The sequence below is a fragment of the Suillus discolor genome (genome assembly GCF_016758755.1).
Source record: "Suillus discolor strain FC423 chromosome Unknown F5147scaffold_17, whole genome shotgun sequence".
NCBI classification, from domain to species: Eukaryota; Fungi; Basidiomycota; class Agaricomycetes; order Boletales; family Suillaceae; genus Suillus; species Suillus discolor.
The window spans coordinates 527,223-542,649 of record NW_024541264.1 but is presented as its reverse complement, the minus strand read 5'-3'; the positions used below and the strand labels follow the sequence as shown (position 1 = coordinate 542,649).

The following is a 15,427-nucleotide window of genomic DNA, read 5'->3' as shown; positions in this document are numbered from 1 at the left end:
ATTGCAGCACGTTGTCAAGCAAGCGAATCCTGCAGTCAACTCGACCAAAACTGTCTGCTAAAGTCTGCAAAGAGACCGACAATGCCCTAATTGAGAATCTGCTGGGACGGAATCACGAAGCGGTTCGTGGATCCGAAAGACATCAGGAAACGGCCTCGAATTCGATAGGCTGGTCCTTCAATGAAGAAAGTCTCATTTAGCTAAACAGCTCGAAACACATCGGTAATCCACAGCGCTTGACAATTCTTCGACTTCTATCGACACGTATATCCGCCCGTTTCTTGTCGATCTTCACTGGGCTTAACAAGTCACCGTGATGTCGCTCATCAACCAAACTTCCCGTCCAAACGCGTCTCTCAAGCCTTCTTCGCGGCGTGCAGAAACCTCCAGAGTATACGCTCATCTACTCCCGATCATATTTCCAGAGCCAACATACAAATTTCTTGGACTCTCCCTAACACGACCACTCAATCCTCACTGCACCGCGCTATTCGACCCTCTCACCCGCTCAGCTTGGATCCCAAGTTCTGGCGACGCTACCCTATTATGGCAGCGCGGGTTCTTTGGAAAAGGAGACCTTTCCAGGAGTGAGCCTAGTTGGTTGGCGAGACAAATAAATGCGAGAAAAATGAAGGGCAAGGGTATGTCGTTCTCTTGTACTGCTCCGAACATCTTAACTCTTAACTTACATAGCACTCACATCCGAAGAGATCACCGCCAAACGCCGTGCAGAGCGCAAGCAATTTAAGCTCGATCGTGCAAAGGCGATTGCTGCTGCTGCCGCAGAAGCAGAGACTGCTTTCAATGAACAAGGTCGCGTTATCGCGCCTGGTATTGCACCGGATGGCACACGGATAATCCCCTCTGCTGCGACCTGGAAACCAACATCTGCACCCGTGCCTTCGGAAAGATCGCCTCTAGACGTCGGACCAGACGAAGAGGAAGAGATGGAGCCCATACAAGACCTCGAGCATCTGCAACTCTCGCTTCAAGAGGCCTTTTTCCTCGTCTGGGCACTTGACTGTTTGACAATCTTACACCCCCAAACCGTATGTTCCTTTATTCCCTCCTTGAAACTAGCTGGTTCATATCGTTTTTACACAGAATGTGTCTTTTACCCTTGCTGAAATATGGAATACATTCCAAAATGCTCATATACCGTCGTTGGTCCCACAACCAAACGCACCATCACCTTCACGGTTTGACAACCCCTTCCTTGTGTCATATGTCGCATACCACCACTACCGCTCCCATGGTTGGGTTGTCAAAAGCGGCATCAAGTTCTGCGTCGATTACCTGCTGTATAAACGTGGCCCTGTATTTCAGCATGCCGAGTGCGTGTGGTGTTTTTACTCAATCTTCACCCTCCGTTTTATTCTACTGAACTCAGGAGTTCTCTCGGCGAACCTTATTCTGCACTCAAAATTGTCTGAATTCCGCTGACATCTCCTTAGATTCGCAATTGTCGTCATCCCCGTATATGAAGACCCCGAAGATCAGGCAAACTCACCGTTTAAGCTACAGAACGCAGAACCATTCACGTGGTCATGGCTGAGCACGATAAACCGGGTCAATTCTCAGGTTCAAAAGGTCAGTTTCCATCCCTTCGTCACTAATATCCGTCTAAACTGGTCGACAGACACTGGTCTTGTCGTATATCACCATACCTGCGGAATCACGGGTATCTCCAAAAGTTCTCTCTTCACCTGCATGCTTTGCGCATTATTCGGTGCGCGAGGTCGTGTTGAGGCGGTTCATCCCGGCGCGCATGCGGGACTAGGGTCCGTTGAATGCGAACCTCGCGGAAGTTGCATTGCCAGGAAATACTGTATTCCACTCCAAATTACCAATGGATCCTGCTTCGCAAGGTAGATGGTCAACTCTCAATAGGACAACTTATATTCCTTGCTTGCAAAAAGACATCAACCTAACGTAAAAGACTAATTGAGATACGAGCAGCGGTCGTAGTTTCCGCTTTGATTTGCACCCCACCATTCCGGAATAAGATGTGCATTTCCAGCAGCCCCTTGTACCGCAAAGGAGAGAATGAATACCATGACCTGCGTTCCACCATCAAGGGCTATAGTATAACATGATATTAGTAGTTGAGATAAGAAGGCCACAGAACTCACCTGCGCCGACCAAATAGTTGTATTTCGTGAACCAACGCGGGTACCTAGTACGGAGCCACCACTGAGACAAGAACGCGACCGTGAAATACATCAAAATCGAGGAGTTTATTCCAACGCAAAGCCATCCGATGTACGCACTGTATGCATAATGAGCTTAGAATATCGATCATTGATGAATTGAGAGCGTACCAGATGATAGGTGTGTAATAGTAATCCGTGCGCAGTCTCGGCCAGTAACGGTGAACAATCCAGAAAGGAAGAGGCGCAACCAGGCCAATGATATAGGACAAGGGAACCCATTGGTACCTTTGACCAGATGAAAAGAGCTCGTGAGCAAGGCCACCCCACGCAATGGCTTGCGAGTTGTATGATTGAGGTTGCTGGCCAGACCAGATGTTTGTTCCTTGTACAGATAACAGGATTTCGCGTTGACTGTCGATGATAGAATTCATTAATACTGAAACAAGTCAGTTGTGGAGAATGGATAGGAAAGACGGCTCCCTAACCATAGTTGAGAGCAGCACCGAGCAAGGTGCCAAGGACCTGGGCTGTGAATGCAGCGCGGGGAGGCAGTTTGGCGTCTAGGAATCTGCCAGTGAGAAATATTCTCTTTCCGACTAACAATGTGCACATACATTGAGCAATCTTCAGATCGCGTAGTAGTAGCATTGCTTGAGACACGGTATTCTGGGGAAAATCAAATCAAAAGGAGGTCGAGGAGGCGAAAATGGAAATGCATACATAACTGTAAAGGACCTGTGAATACTAACATCAGTGGTGGTCAAAGACTGGAAAGGACGTTAAACGAACAAAGAACATATTCGCCATGGGTCTTCCGTTGTGCAGGTAGCCAGCAATCATCTGGACTAGGGTTTCTTCACTGAAAGATCAGCTCAGGACAGTTATAGCATCTAAATAATACGTGCGGATGGAGAGACCAATGCCAGTAATGGCGGCTAACGCGCCAAAGAACAAGATAGACACAGCGCCCAAGAAGACTGCAATGACAAAGCCCCACCTCAAAAGACTCAATAAACTTTTCATCAGATGAAGAATGTTAATGTTACTCACCAGGGAAGTGTGGAATTTGTCTTGTAGATGACGACCAGTCCAACAATGAAGGAGAGAACGAACGTCAACAAGTACCAACTATTCGGAGCATCTGGATACTGTATAGTAATACGTTAGTGGTAAGGTCTCTATCAGATGTCAAAAGGACTGACCTTGAGCATCTCCCGGTAGTGCGGGTCGAGGTCCTCAGTGTTGGCGGGGACTTTCCTCTCTCCACTGTGTTTCCAGAACTTCCAATCGAAATTAGCACGCCAACTCCTCAGTGTGTCCATGTTGATCCAAGTCCAGGCTGCACGAAGGTCATCTCTATTCCACAGGAGGAGGTGAGTGAACGTCGCAGCCAATGCCTGTGTTGGAACTATGAGCAAAGCACTTTACATCAGCAGTATTTCATGGCATACGAGGTTGGTTGACAGCAGGTTAACAATCCAGGTGCCGGCGTAGAATGGCAGCCCCTGTTCTGCCACCAAGGTAGGATCCACCTCATAGTTGGAATTCATAATCAAAGTCTGGTCGTAGACAGTCCCGTTCTCGTAAAAGAGGAGCTGCGCCAACTGATCGGTACATTGTTAGCCTGGACATTAGACAGCGCAATGAGGATGTTCCTTACAAATGGGAGGTTCCGAGATTCCCAAATATTGTTGTAGAATACGGCGACGAAAACGACCCTTCACCTCTCTCAGCAATGTTTTGCGATGTAACTGAAATCACATACATGCAGAGAATATAACCAATGAAGCTGGAGAGCTAGGGTGGATGTAAGAATTGTCGTACGCACTAGGTGGGCCAACTAACCTGAGCTTTCAGTGGGATAGTCATCGGGTTCAATCCACCCGAGATGTACTAAACATATTGAGTTCAACGTAAAGTGTCAACCAAATGGAGATGGTGGGCATTACCTGCCAGTCGAGGCACAGGGACAATAGACCGAGGCCCTCATTTCCGTTGGAACCACCAAACACGCGAGACACAGCAGCATTGTTAGGAACGGCGAGGCAGAATATTGAGACACCGGTGAGCAGGGGGAATATCCATTCTGGAAAAAGCTCCCATATAAAGATTCTGAGTTTAAGATGATTGAAAATTGAAGATTAATTATGATTTATCAATCAAGTTTAAACGCACGCAGTAAAGACGAAATAGAACACCTTGAGCTTTTGGCGTGCTGCGATACCATCGTGATAGAAAGCGTCGAGCATGGAGAGCAACGGGAGAACGCTAGGATACAACATCTTCGACGGATAGAGGAGGATCCCTGAGCCAAAGTGTCATGAGCTGAGATTCCAAGTATAGCTACCGTCGGAAGCAAAAATACCTCGCATCAGACCGCCGATCCCATAGCTGTGGTTTGCGGCTTCAGCGATGGGTGGAGTAAGGAATACGCCAGCACAACGCACCCGAGCAGTTGAGAAGAGAACAGCAAAAATATTGATGAAACCGCATTCGGCGTGATGTTATAATACAAACTGATGAGTCGTCAGTCACTACCGACAGAGGAATTGGACTGCGAACCCACCGTTGGACAGCGAGAACTTCTGTAGCCAACGCAGAGTTCGCGGCTGCACTGGACATGATGATAATGAACGCATTCTCTTTCTTATTGAAGGGTCCCTGATATTCATAAATACGCATGAACTTCAGGGTCAGAGGCTACGTGAAAGACTCGGACGCACTGGATTCAGGTATCGGAGCAGTCCGTAGCGTGGAATGAATGTCTCCATCGCAAGGCCAATCACATAGGATATGATGCCGAGGAACATCAGAGATACACTGACAGTTTGCTGGAGTGTCCACATGAATGAGCCCTCCGACTTGATGTTCGATAAAGAACTCTCACAGGTTTAAAGTAATAGATTTGAGCTAGGGGTGCAAGTGAGTAGGAGCCTCGACTGAAAGATCTCGACTGCTTTACCGAGGGATCCACCAAAGGCGGAAAGGCCAAGGCCGATGAAGAAAGCCCGAAAGGTCCAGGGGTTCAGACTAGGATCGTCGTCCACGGAAATGACGTGAGTTGCAATATCTCGCTCGTTCTGAAGAACAGCAATGTCATCAGTGTCTTCTCCAGTAGAGGTCTCGATATCCCCATTGACGCAGTAAGATTTCGATTTCTCCTTCACGTCCATGGATTTCTCGTCATTGAGACTAGAAATTCTTTCCATAGCAGCCATGACTAGAGGGAGGGTACGACGTGCCAAGGCAGACCAAGGTAGAAGAGCTGATATTTATCGATATGCACCAAGCATGCCTCAAACATAGTGAGGAACGGACCAATGGGCCGAGAAAGAACCGAGAAAGAATCGAAAGATAGATAGATAGATGTCCTATCCTTGAGATGTAACAGGCACAGAAACTTGAAATGATACATGCCCGTGGCTGCGGTAGAAGGTGCCAGCAGTGTTGGTGGCGCACTGTCTCTTGCATGACCATAATCAAAAGATAACGGACTTTGAGTGAAATTCACACTGGACTAAACGAGTCGAGGGGTTAGACGGCATTGATATAGATTTAGTCAACCTGCCTTCTTAACTTGTACGAGAACACTCGACACTTAGCCTGTTTGCTTGCCAATTGACTGAGTACCAAACACACCTGCATCATTCTGCAAGAGTTAACGAAGGGATTTCGTATTTGAGATGTTCTAGACTTGATGAAAATCTGGTCAACAGTGTGTCGCAACGTAGATACTATGACACTGCACGTACAAGAGGCGAGGTCCGATATCCAATTGTCAGTCAATTGCACGCACTATGCACTTGATGGAAGATAAGACATTATGGGGCTCAATAGAGAGCTCCACAAATGGGCCAGCAAGTGTTAGCAACATTGCGGCCAGGAAGCCAAAGTCACAAGCCACGGATACACTTTCCAGTTACATATGATCTGCTGCCAAGGTAAAAAGGATATCGCCCTAGATTTCAAAAGAACCAATAGATCCGCGTCACTTGGGCGTGGAGAATTCCTACAATTGGAATCTATTACTTGTTACAAAAATGATTTTGACGAGGAAGATTGAGTTGGGTGACTACTTGCAGTTAGTCAGGTGAGATCCTGTGTGGTTGAACTGAACTGCCGGACCTCCGACTGTGCCGATCTTGCTCAGAGGCTTCCATGATGTGGCACTCGATATTGGATCTTGACGTGGCCCTATTGGAAATTCATAGTACTTGGTAAGACTCGGCGATTCTCCTATGAATTCAGCTCTGGATAGATCTGGAACAAGTCGTCAGCCACGTGCACAAATAACCCACTACACGAGAAAGTAATGGTGTGCGGAAATTAAAGAGTACGGTAGACACAAAGCGACGAGCGTACGTAGTACGGAAATATAATCAAAATGTACCCATCAGAATACGCAAAAAATTATTTGCAGACACAAAGCATCTGACGATAGGGTTGTGGCGCTGGTACTTGTGCAGAGAATGCAGTGACAAATGTGTAAATACCTATGGACCAGAGTGACCGTTCGGAACCCAAACTCGAGGCTGGTTGGTGATGATGTGGGTGACTGGTGCCGGTGAGGAGCGGATTAAAGGCATGAAGTTGAGTCGCCAGCCAAACAATGATATAAGCCATCAAATTAGCACCACTAAACAGACCCTTACACGTCGGCACATGGCGCCCAAACTATCCACAGTTGAGATCGAGATGCTTTCCATCCAGTGAGGGATGTCAAAGCACAATATGCTCTTAGGTTAGCAAATAGCACTACCTTCAGTTCTCTGTAGGGGTGGTCTAGCCAGCTTGAGTCTGTTTGTCTTGGTAGGAGGTCTTTTCAAAGTTTGGACGACTTGATCACAACGTATAGTGGTGCGTTCTTGGAGAGGGTCGACATAGTTGTGAGGAGAGCTCCAATCTCGCCTGCTCCTGGTGCGGCCAGGTGTTCTGGCACATTGGTAGAGATGTTGTGTCGTCATCTTGACCGAACCATCCTCCATCCTCCAACATATAGTCACCATTTTTATCCAATAGGTGCATAACACTGATAGTTACATTGATTAATTTTGGTGTATCCCCAGGTAGTCTGAGACCCTGACTTGCTGGTATGGTGCAAGGGGGTCTCGATGTTATGAAGGCGCAGAAACTTGCTTCAAGCGATTCTGGGTAGGAAAAGGTGGGATCGAACTTCCATTCCATCAATTTGTTTATCTTGATCCATATCATTCGCTGTGATATGTTCTAGCGCTATGTTGAGAGAGTAGGGGGAGGAGCCCGTTTGTGAGTGCCAATTCGGAAGTAAGTATTTGAGAATGTCTTTTACTTATTTTGTGCGCTTAAATGGCTTACTGGAGGTACTATCCTCTGTGCGGTGCTCGCAGGGACAGTCTTTGTTCTGTCGGAAGTGTTTTATTGCCGAGTAAAGTTGTCGATTTGAAACAAGTTGATTCAGGTTGGCTGACTAATACGTGACGTTCGCTAAAACAAGGTCATAGTAATAACGTCCTGTCCGGTGCACAGTGCTGTACTGTAACATACTTGGACCCATCCCTTTAACTACTTCAAAGTCCATCAAAGACCCACTTTTACGATGTCCAGTGACGGAAATTTGTTTGTTCAAGTCGGTTCATATAATACAAACCTTCAAGGCGGAGCTGGCCTGCCTCAGGATCTTGTCGATTGGCTCGTTCCAACACTCCAAGTAGCCTCTTTCCTCTCTAAGGAGTCTCGTGCACCAGACATTTTTGCGATTGGCTTCCAGGAACTTCTGCCCCTCCACCTTGGACGTATGTCGTCGTGTTTGTACATCATTATTCTAACATAACACATGCACTAAGTGGCTGGATTGTCAAAGGCTGTGCTCGACGATAGGGACGCGCATATTCGTAGTCAGATTGAGAAGCACACTCTCGGTAAGGAGTCTTACACGCTAGTTGCGAAGGCTGTGAACGTTGGTGTTGCACTTCTCGTGTACGCACGAGATAGTGGCATCGCGCGCCGGGTTTGTGATGTGCAAACTCAATGGACTGGGACAGGCCCAGCTTACATGGGTAACAAAGGTGCTGTTGGTATACGATTCCGTGTCTCAGACAGAGGGAGCAAAGCTGGAGAAGTTTTCACGTATGTCTCATGTTCATGATGGCTTGTGTCCCGAACAAATTCTTTCCAGGTTTGTGTGTGCTCACCTCACCGCACACGAGGCCAATCTCGCTCGACGGGTCGCAGATTATCGTCACATCGTTAGCACTCTTCTCTTCCCTCCACTACCATCATCTCCTTCCTCTTCCCCGACTACCATGTATTCGACGTCACACCTATTCTTCCTCGGCGACCTCAACTTCCGTATAACAATACCCCCGTCGCATCCGCATGTGCAAACTTCCCAACCATACGATGCTCTTACGATGATGAAGGACGACGCATCTCGTGAACAGTTGAAGGAATTTGACCAACTTCTGAACCAGCGGAGGAAAGGGACGGCTTTCATTGGTTTGCATGAGGGCCCATTCTGGACATTCAAATGCACATATAAATACAAGCTTGGCGAGGTCGACCGGTACAGGTGTGTCATCTTTTCTCAATGATTTTCTCCTACTTACCCAGCCTTGACAGTACGAAACGGACCCCATCTTGGACCGATAGAATAATGTATGCGACTTATACTGATTCCCCCGACACACCTGAGAAGTCTAACATCACCAACATTTTGTACACATCAATACCATCATACGTCACATCAGACCATGTAAGTTCTTATCACTGTTTTACTTCGCATCTAACAAGTGAACAGAAACCTGTTGTCTGTCTACTACTGCTTCCATCACCCACCACTGCATCGTCCCCAGAAACGTGTGCACCTCCAATGCTTCAGTTGCCCTCGTCGTATACGCCTATGCCTGATCCGCGTGCTACGCTGAAACGGTATACCGGCCGCACGCTTGATCGTATCATTGGATCGATATGGTGGCTTCTCACAGTGCTTGGAGCTGGCTCAGCCATTGTTGGGATTCTCAACTTCTTTCTGGGACTCATCGCATGGAGATGGTGGAAAGTACCAGCTGCATCTTTTGCCGATGCTTGAGTCAACGTTGATGTCAATTGTTCAAGGTGTATATGCATACCATTATGGATCACAGCCACCTATCTATCACTATCTATTTGTCATTGCGCTCACCACGTCATGCTAATTAGCTGTGTTGCTGTACGTTCATAGTTTTCTCTCCTATTTACGGTTCTTTCCTCACTATGGTGACCTCTGCTTAATTTTACGACCTTTAAAATGGAAGCAAACAACCAAATGAATTTCTGGCGATGTAATATTCGTGTAAATGTGTTCATACTTGGTGCCAACACCGCTTCTGCCGAAGCTGGAAACTGTCTACCGCCGAATGCGAGGACAACTTGAACTACTGGTCTTATCATTGACGATGAAATGAAGGCAAATTCTCTTTGTCAAAGATGTACGTGGCTTCGAATCTCTTGATTTTCGTGTCTTTGCTCATTGCTACCCCTTGCCGATGGCTCACTCGCGCGCTCATCATAGCAGGTAAAGTTTTGCGCAATGCCTTTTCAGTCAAGCAGGAAAATGGATTTGATATGGATGCCTCAGTGCACCGAGTGCGACTGCGTATGGTCGTGGACGCACGGCACCGGCACATCATATATTTGGCATCTCTATAACCGACGACAACATCAATTTGCATGCCTCATTCACATCGCGCGGATCTCATTCGAAACACCACAGCGTTCATTGGGGTACATCTCGTAGCATGGATGACACGGCTTTAGTAGAGCAGAATGGAGAAGACTGTTCCGGAAATCGACAAAATTTCGCGCTCATACCCAGTGACCATCATGATAATCTTTGACGACGCCATTGACTTTCTCTTCTCACCACATATTCTCCAAGACAGTTTCCTGTGCGACCCGCGTATGCAACTATATTTAATGGTTGTCAATAATTGCGCTAGCACGGACCGTGCTCGACCTTCGAACGGGTCCCTTTGCTCACGGTTAATTGAGAACACAAAGAGACACGCTGTGTCTATTTGCAAAGACGAACGAAGCACATGATTGTACTACTAGTAATGTCCCGTACATACCGAAGAGCCGACCGAAGGGGTGTCCTTGTACTGCAAAATTATCTATGTTGACTCTGAGCGTCACGTCCTCCCGCCTCTTCGTCCTCACTGTGAACAAGATCATCCTCCTGGGTTATCTTGACACGGATCACTGGAACTTGAGTCTCGTCGTTCAATATCGTACTTTCAGCATCATCCTTGTTCGTAGGCGGGTGTACTAGTACGAGCAAGCCGAAAGAAATTATCATCAGCACCACACTCAAAGCAAAAATTGCACCAGGGAAGGTCGCGACGGTCTTGTAATACACAAAGCCAAACAATGCGGGACCCAGGATCTGAGAACTATATTGAATGTGTCAGAGCTTGAGTTGGCCAAAATCGACTCTCCTACCTAAGAGCTTGTACCACACCAATGGCGCCAAAAAGCTTTCCAGCTTCGCCCTTTCCTCCCCTTCTGCTGTAAACATCGAGCGCGAATGCTTGGACAGCAGGCGAGTACCCGGCGCCCAGTGATTGCAAAATAGATCCGAAGGCGAAGACAAGACCATCAGAAGCAAAAATCATTGTAGCGAACGAAAGAATGTCAAGAACGATAGAGATTCGAGCAAGATTGAGATCAAACTTCGCAGAATGAGAGGGTGGTCCTGTGTTACTCTGTCTACTCGGAAGGGTCTGTGATGACAAGTTCTGAAGTGGCTCATCTGGGGCAGTGGGGAGCTGCACAGGCGCTGGTTTCAGAAGCTTGATGATAACTAGGGAATTGAATTCATATTGAACAAAGATGGATATGAGTTATTTTTACAGACCAGGTAAGATGACAGCCAAGAATAGCGCACGGCCAGCTCCAGCGAAGGCGACGTAGTAGCTAATCTAGAAGGTTATCAGATTTAGTGACGACATTCTTGCGTGCTTTTACCGTTTCCGATGACCACTTGAAATTTCCTGCGGCGTACTGTAACACGTATGTCATCATACCCTGCGAGAAAAGTAGGTGTAAGTATTGGAGATACCACGAAGATACAATGGCGCCATACCATCGGGAACATCGTAAAGCCATAGCTAGCAACAATGAAGCATAAACTCCAATCTCTCTTGGAGCGTTTGAGTGGGTTTCCGTTAACACTGATACGCTCGGGCTGAAGAACGGCTAGAGGGCTGAAGAACCTCATGGCGCTCTTTAAGATGGATACAGCGTCACCATTCCGCCTTTCAAGTGATGCTTGCCGTCTTTTCTGTGCGCCAAGTGCTCTCGCTTTTGTCTGTGATTCGGGGACAATCAGAAACATAAAAGCAGCGTACAGCGCGTGGACAGTCGCAGCTAAATAGAACGTGGAAAGTGTCGAGCCCGTCGCTCGAATTAAGACACCTCCAATGACAGGACCAAGGGCCACACCAAAAAACATGATACCCAATGCTAGGGAAAATATACGAGATCTATCAATGATCATTTATTTGAGTAGAACATGGGTGGATTTTCAACCCTACCGCTCAGAACGATGGGTACTGTCGGCGAGATAGGCATGAGAAGCAGCAACCCCAGTGGTCATCCCTTAAAATACGTTAAACACCGACCTATCCCCAGTGACATGCTCTGACTTACCACCAGCCATACCATCTGATGCAAAACCGAGTATCAAGAACCAGTATCCGCCTGGGAGCCGCTCCACAAAGAATGCTGTGACAATGAAAATTAAATCACATGAAAGTAAACCAAGCATCGAGATGCCCATGATTGATGTTCGGCCAAAACGGTCGGCGAGCTGGCGAGCAGGAGGTCATGGGAACATCAAAAAAACATGAACGTAGTGACTCACCGAACCCCACCAAACGGTTGTAAGGCAGCTCAAGATACCCATAGTAGTGCTGAGAACTACCCCGGTATAAGTGCCTCTCTGATGTATAAAGAAAGACAATGAACCCAACCTGCGGACAATTGCGCGACGGTAGCTTGCACGACTGGGTCAGACGCGCATTGGTCGCGGTCTGGAACGGGTGACTGTTGGGAACCAGTATCTGCAGGAACGTATACAGACACAGATTGAGCAGACACGACTGGAGCACTGAGATCATTTAGATTCAGTCCATCATATAGAGTCTTCGCCGTGTCCACGGATAACACTGAATGCGGCTGAGCTAGATGTAGCATGCCGTTCGGTTCATACTGTAACTCGAGCCCGGGCGCATGAACACGACATGCGAGAGCAGTGTACATCTCCACCCGAGGACCAATGATTGCAGAGAAGCCTAACGATGCCACAGGCGTGGAAAATATCAACCTGCTTGAAAGGTCAATGATATTATCTCTGACACAGCAGGCTCGCTCGCTGACCAGTAGGGCGAAGGTCTTTTCCACCATGGCATTACCTTCCATGCTGTAACTTCTTCGTCATGTTCCTCATCTTCTCGGTCAAGCGGAAACGACCCGTCCTGGTCCACGAACGTGCGTTCTGACTGTTGATGTGAGTGCAGGATATGTTCATCGACTGGCTCGCTAGGCAAGATTAACCTTTCGGATTGGGGAATATTTACACCCCTCGGCTCGGAGAGAATCCCAGAGGTGTTTCTGGATGGCCTTCGGGACATGGTGGCCGTGGAGTGCTAAGTGCCTGTGGATCGAAAGGTTGTGATACTTTATTTTAATACGTACCGCAAGGTGCGCTGCCGCCCCAAATTAATCATCTGCATCATTGCAAGCACATGTCACTGATCAATATACTGTGAAGTAGTCGGTGTCATTATGTAATATTGCTAGTCAGAACTTGGGAGTTTTAGTCCGCCGGGCCCCGGCAGAACACGCACTGCAGGCCTGGACCTCCAAGGTATCCAAGACTCGCGGAGATGATCTGATAACGCAGTTTGAATTATGTAGAACATCGTCCCTAAAGTAATTAAGATGATGCACCTCTCGCGTCAGTAGTACTACTGTTCTACTCAATCTCCGAGTCAATGCCTTTGCCGTGACGATTCTCTTACTCGTAGTCTGCCGCGCAGCCCTAGCCTACATAGTTTCGCCAAAACAACCTGTTTTGCCGACCGGCAGACTCTGACGGTGGCCGCCAGGACCCCAAGTGGTTCTGCTCTTACCTTATCTTATCTTACTTGACTCAGATCGTTATACATGGCGGTAAGTAGTAAACACATCTGCCTCTTCTCGCTATAACTTCATTTCTAGTCGAAAGCAAGGACAGTGGACATCAACGAGGATGTCACAAAGGCCCTCAAAACATTTCGGTTCCAGCGTAGGAGCCAGGGACACGCAGCAATCGTTATCAAGATTGATAAGGCTGCTCTCAAGATGGTCGTAGACGAGGAGCATGACAATATTTCGATCGAAGACCTTGTCGAGGGTACGATCATCTTGGAACCATTCTTCATCTCTTCATTTCCACACTCCAGAGCTGCCCCGAAACTCTCCCAGATATGTCGTGTTGTCATATGAACTCAAACACCGCGATGGCAGGATATCATTCCCACTCGTGTTCATCAACTGGGCTCCATCATCATCCGAGACAACCATGATGACATTGCATGCTAGCGCCCTCCTTGACTTTCAAAGAGTCGTAAGTACCGTGCCAAGGCTTCAATTCTATCGAAACTTCACTCAATGACGCTTACAATGCTCTAGGCAGAAGCAAACAGGACCATCGAAGTTCGGGATGCGGAAGAAGGACTCACTAAAGAAATCGTCGACGAAAAACTTCTATCTTAACCTGTGAGACTTGTATCCGCGCCCGCAGTACATCAGATCGAACATACCGTGGCCATTACGCTTTTACTTATCATAATCGATCACTGTCTACAGTGGTTTCGGAACGTTCATTGACTGGATCTTGTTAACTCAACAGTAGAACCCCGCTCTCATTTCAACGACCACGGGCTCTTGCTGATACGAATCCTACCGGATGGATGAGTGAGCCAGTTTATATTTAATACTCGCGTGAAGATTGCTGGAAGCCTCGAACATGACCCTTTGGAGTCTGAGAAGTTAATGCTTTGTTCATCCTGCTCGGGTCTTCTTTCCCACTCAACTTATAATGAGTGCAAATCAGTCACTTCTCAAGTCAAAGATCGGTGTTCCGACCAACATGAAATCCAAACCTGAGACAGCGAGGAGGAAATGTTGAGCAGGTTTACGATCACATTAAATTATTGCTCCGGACCATCTAGCTCATTCACGTACCTCTACCATAGAAAAAATAGGCCAATATACTCACACCAGCAATGCTCCAAAAATTAGAATAAAGAGTGCTTGAGAATGCGAGTGAACTTATACATAGTCTATTCCCTGGGAATGAATGGGCTACTCCGTTTTGAAGGAGCTTCGATTACGGGAGGGAGGGATTGAACCATCTCCTTAGTCCCGGCGGGGAAAGGTAGATCATCCACACCCTTGGGAAGGACACTCTCATAAAGACCTTTAGCTTGGTTTGCATTTGCGAGACAGAGCATTTTCTTCTTTGCATCACGAACAAGGACGTGTGCATCGTCGACCCCTGGTACTGCGCCCTTGACAAAAATCAGGTCGAGGGTCGTGTCAACACGGACCACTGGAAGATTCTGGACAGTGGTTCGTTCGCCTCCCAGTCGGCCTGCCATCTTCTTACCAGGCCAGACTCTACCCGGGTCCTATAAATCAGAGTCAGTAGGGATATTACTCCATTTAGTAGACACTAACTTGGTGCTGTCCAGTCGCACCGGCTGAACGATGTGATACAGAAACACCATGGCTTGCACGCAAACCCTTGAAGTTCCACCGCTTCATCGTGCCTTGAAATCCCTTCCCAATACTGGGAAGGCCTGAGTCAAACATGCAAAAATGATACGGAGAACTCACGAATCGGCAATCACATCCACAAATTGCCCGGGTACAAAGTGAATAGCGGAAAGTGTTGTTCCTGAATAACTTCACTGTCATGAAAAAGTAGAAAACATGCTTGCGAGGAACTCACCGACAGGGACGTGTGCATCGGGGGTAACAGGAAACTCCTTCACGATATACTTCGGCTTAACGCGAGCCTTCCGGAAATGACCCCTCATCTGATGCGTTGTTGTCCTCTTTGGACGGTCGGATGCACCAAGTTGGACTGCATGATACTCGGTGCGGTCCGGACGCACATGGACAATGTTCTTGGTCACTTGGCAGTTCTCTAGCTACGACATATATGAGGACGGGATAAAGGCACATGCAAACTCGCTCACCTGCAATAC

The 15,427-nt window shown here is 47.5% G+C and overlaps 7 protein-coding genes across 7 annotated transcripts; 3 read left to right on the top strand and 4 right to left on the bottom strand.

Moving 5' to 3' along the window:
* The first annotated feature begins 16 nt into the window (after window positions 1-16).
* F5147DRAFT_686327 (uncharacterized protein) lies at window positions 17-2,080 on the top strand. Its single transcript, XM_041436745.1, has 5 exons — window positions 17-641; window positions 694-1,049; window positions 1,105-1,334; window positions 1,455-1,590; window positions 1,640-2,080. The coding sequence occupies exons 1-5, from the start codon at window positions 317-319 to the stop codon at window positions 1,778-1,780; spliced, it is 1,188 nt and encodes a 395-aa protein (XP_041294908.1). The 5' UTR covers window positions 17-316; the 3' UTR covers window positions 1,781-2,080.
* F5147DRAFT_633160 (OPT oligopeptide transporter protein-domain-containing protein) lies at window positions 1,941-5,362 on the bottom strand (the record flags this gene model as incomplete). Its single annotated transcript, XM_041432838.1, has 22 exons — window positions 1,941-2,080; window positions 2,133-2,269; window positions 2,322-2,589; window positions 2,639-2,713; window positions 2,768-2,819; window positions 2,874-2,888; window positions 2,943-3,012; window positions 3,055-3,150; window positions 3,204-3,301; window positions 3,356-3,550; window positions 3,605-3,757; window positions 3,814-3,871; window positions 3,919-3,950; window positions 3,999-4,046; window positions 4,103-4,265; window positions 4,329-4,458; window positions 4,519-4,544; window positions 4,601-4,669; window positions 4,720-4,814; window positions 4,877-4,984; window positions 5,041-5,063; window positions 5,116-5,362. 22 exons carry the CDS (start codon window positions 5,360-5,362, stop codon window positions 1,941-1,943), a joined length of 2,298 nt encoding a protein of 765 aa, XP_041294907.1.
* A 753-nt stretch (window positions 5,363-6,115) lies between these two features.
* Window positions 6,116-6,787, bottom strand: F5147DRAFT_686308 (uncharacterized protein). Its single transcript, XM_041436744.1, has 2 exons — window positions 6,647-6,787; window positions 6,116-6,413 (listed from the first exon to the last, which is right to left on the bottom strand). Exons 1-2 carry the CDS (start codon window positions 6,774-6,776, stop codon window positions 6,226-6,228), a joined length of 318 nt encoding a protein of 105 aa, XP_041294906.1. The 5' UTR covers window positions 6,777-6,787; the 3' UTR covers window positions 6,116-6,225.
* An 861-nt stretch (window positions 6,788-7,648) lies between these two features.
* On the top strand, window positions 7,649-9,428 carry F5147DRAFT_686304 (inositol polyphosphate phosphatase). The gene is made up of 5 exons (XM_041436743.1): window positions 7,649-7,924; window positions 7,976-8,258; window positions 8,308-8,700; window positions 8,751-8,883; window positions 8,929-9,428. The coding sequence occupies exons 1-5, from the start codon at window positions 7,729-7,731 to the stop codon at window positions 9,217-9,219; spliced, it is 1,296 nt and encodes a 431-aa protein (XP_041294905.1). The 5' UTR covers window positions 7,649-7,728; the 3' UTR covers window positions 9,220-9,428.
* Window positions 9,429-10,158: 730 nt separating this feature from the next.
* On the bottom strand, window positions 10,159-12,914 carry F5147DRAFT_686298 (major facilitator superfamily domain-containing protein). Its single transcript, XM_041436742.1, has 10 exons — window positions 12,549-12,914; window positions 12,143-12,495; window positions 12,034-12,089; window positions 11,820-11,979; window positions 11,705-11,768; window positions 11,254-11,653; window positions 11,136-11,195; window positions 11,026-11,089; window positions 10,611-10,971; window positions 10,159-10,561 (listed from the first exon to the last, which is right to left on the bottom strand). Exons 1-10 carry the CDS (start codon window positions 12,800-12,802, stop codon window positions 10,279-10,281), a joined length of 2,055 nt encoding a protein of 684 aa, XP_041294904.1. The 5' UTR covers window positions 12,803-12,914; the 3' UTR covers window positions 10,159-10,278.
* A 206-nt stretch (window positions 12,915-13,120) lies between these two features.
* On the top strand, window positions 13,121-14,112 carry F5147DRAFT_686293 (uncharacterized protein). Its single transcript, XM_041436741.1, has 4 exons — window positions 13,121-13,343; window positions 13,392-13,566; window positions 13,616-13,779; window positions 13,845-14,112. Exons 1-4 carry the CDS (start codon window positions 13,338-13,340, stop codon window positions 13,926-13,928), a joined length of 429 nt encoding a protein of 142 aa, XP_041294903.1. The 5' UTR covers window positions 13,121-13,337; the 3' UTR covers window positions 13,929-14,112.
* A 385-nt stretch (window positions 14,113-14,497) lies between these two features.
* Window positions 14,498-15,256, bottom strand: F5147DRAFT_651323 (translation protein; the record flags this gene model as incomplete). Its single annotated transcript, XM_041433529.1, has 4 exons — window positions 14,498-14,845; window positions 14,895-15,006; window positions 15,054-15,114; window positions 15,169-15,256. 4 exons carry the CDS (start codon window positions 15,254-15,256, stop codon window positions 14,498-14,500), a joined length of 609 nt encoding a protein of 202 aa, XP_041294902.1.
* Between the last annotated feature and the right edge of the window lie 171 nt (window positions 15,257-15,427).

What these genes read in the sequence shown, in the direction of transcription:
- F5147DRAFT_686327 (XM_041436745.1), top strand. Translation starts at nt 317, where the DNA reads ATGTCGCTCATCAACCAAACTTCCCGTCCAAACGCGTCTCTCAAGCCT. An exon ending in CAATCTTACACCCCCAAACC is followed by an intron (nt 1,050 to 1,104) that starts GTATGTTCCTTT and finishes GTTTTTACACAG; the next exon opens with AATGTGTCTTTTACCCTTGC. An exon ending in TCAATTCTCAGGTTCAAAAG is followed by an intron (nt 1,591 to 1,639) that starts GTCAGTTTCCAT and finishes ACTGGTCGACAG; the next exon opens with ACACTGGTCTTGTCGTATAT.
- F5147DRAFT_686308 (XM_041436744.1), bottom strand. Translation starts at nt 6,776, where the DNA reads ATGGCTTATATCATTGTTTGGCTGGCGACTCAACTTCATGCCTTTAAT. An exon ending in ACGGTCACTCTGGTCCATAG is followed by an intron (nt 6,414 to 6,646) that starts GTATTTACACAT and finishes GACTTGTTCCAG; the next exon opens with ATCTATCCAGAGCTGAATTC.
- F5147DRAFT_686304 (XM_041436743.1), top strand. Translation starts at nt 7,729, where the DNA reads ATGTCCAGTGACGGAAATTTGTTTGTTCAAGTCGGTTCATATAATACA. An exon ending in AAAGCTGGAGAAGTTTTCAC is followed by an intron (nt 8,259 to 8,307) that starts GTATGTCTCATG and finishes AATTCTTTCCAG; the next exon opens with GTTTGTGTGTGCTCACCTCA. An exon ending in CATACGTCACATCAGACCAT is followed by an intron (nt 8,884 to 8,928) that starts GTAAGTTCTTAT and finishes ACAAGTGAACAG; the next exon opens with AAACCTGTTGTCTGTCTACT.
- F5147DRAFT_686298 (XM_041436742.1), bottom strand. Translation starts at nt 12,802, where the DNA reads ATGTCCCGAAGGCCATCCAGAAACACCTCTGGGATTCTCTCCGAGCCG. An exon ending in CTTGGCTGTCATCTTACCTG is followed by an intron (nt 10,972 to 11,025) that starts GTCTGTAAAAAT and finishes TCAATTCCCTAG; the next exon opens with TTATCATCAAGCTTCTGAAA. An exon ending in GGTGTGGTACAAGCTCTTAG is followed by an intron (nt 10,562 to 10,610) that starts GTAGGAGAGTCG and finishes CATTCAATATAG; the next exon opens with TTCTCAGATCCTGGGTCCCG.
- F5147DRAFT_686293 (XM_041436741.1), top strand. An exon ending in GATCGAAGACCTTGTCGAGG is followed by an intron (nt 13,567 to 13,615) that starts GTACGATCATCT and finishes TCCACACTCCAG; the next exon opens with AGCTGCCCCGAAACTCTCCC. An exon ending in TCCTTGACTTTCAAAGAGTC is followed by an intron (nt 13,780 to 13,844) that starts GTAAGTACCGTG and finishes ACAATGCTCTAG; the next exon opens with GCAGAAGCAAACAGGACCAT.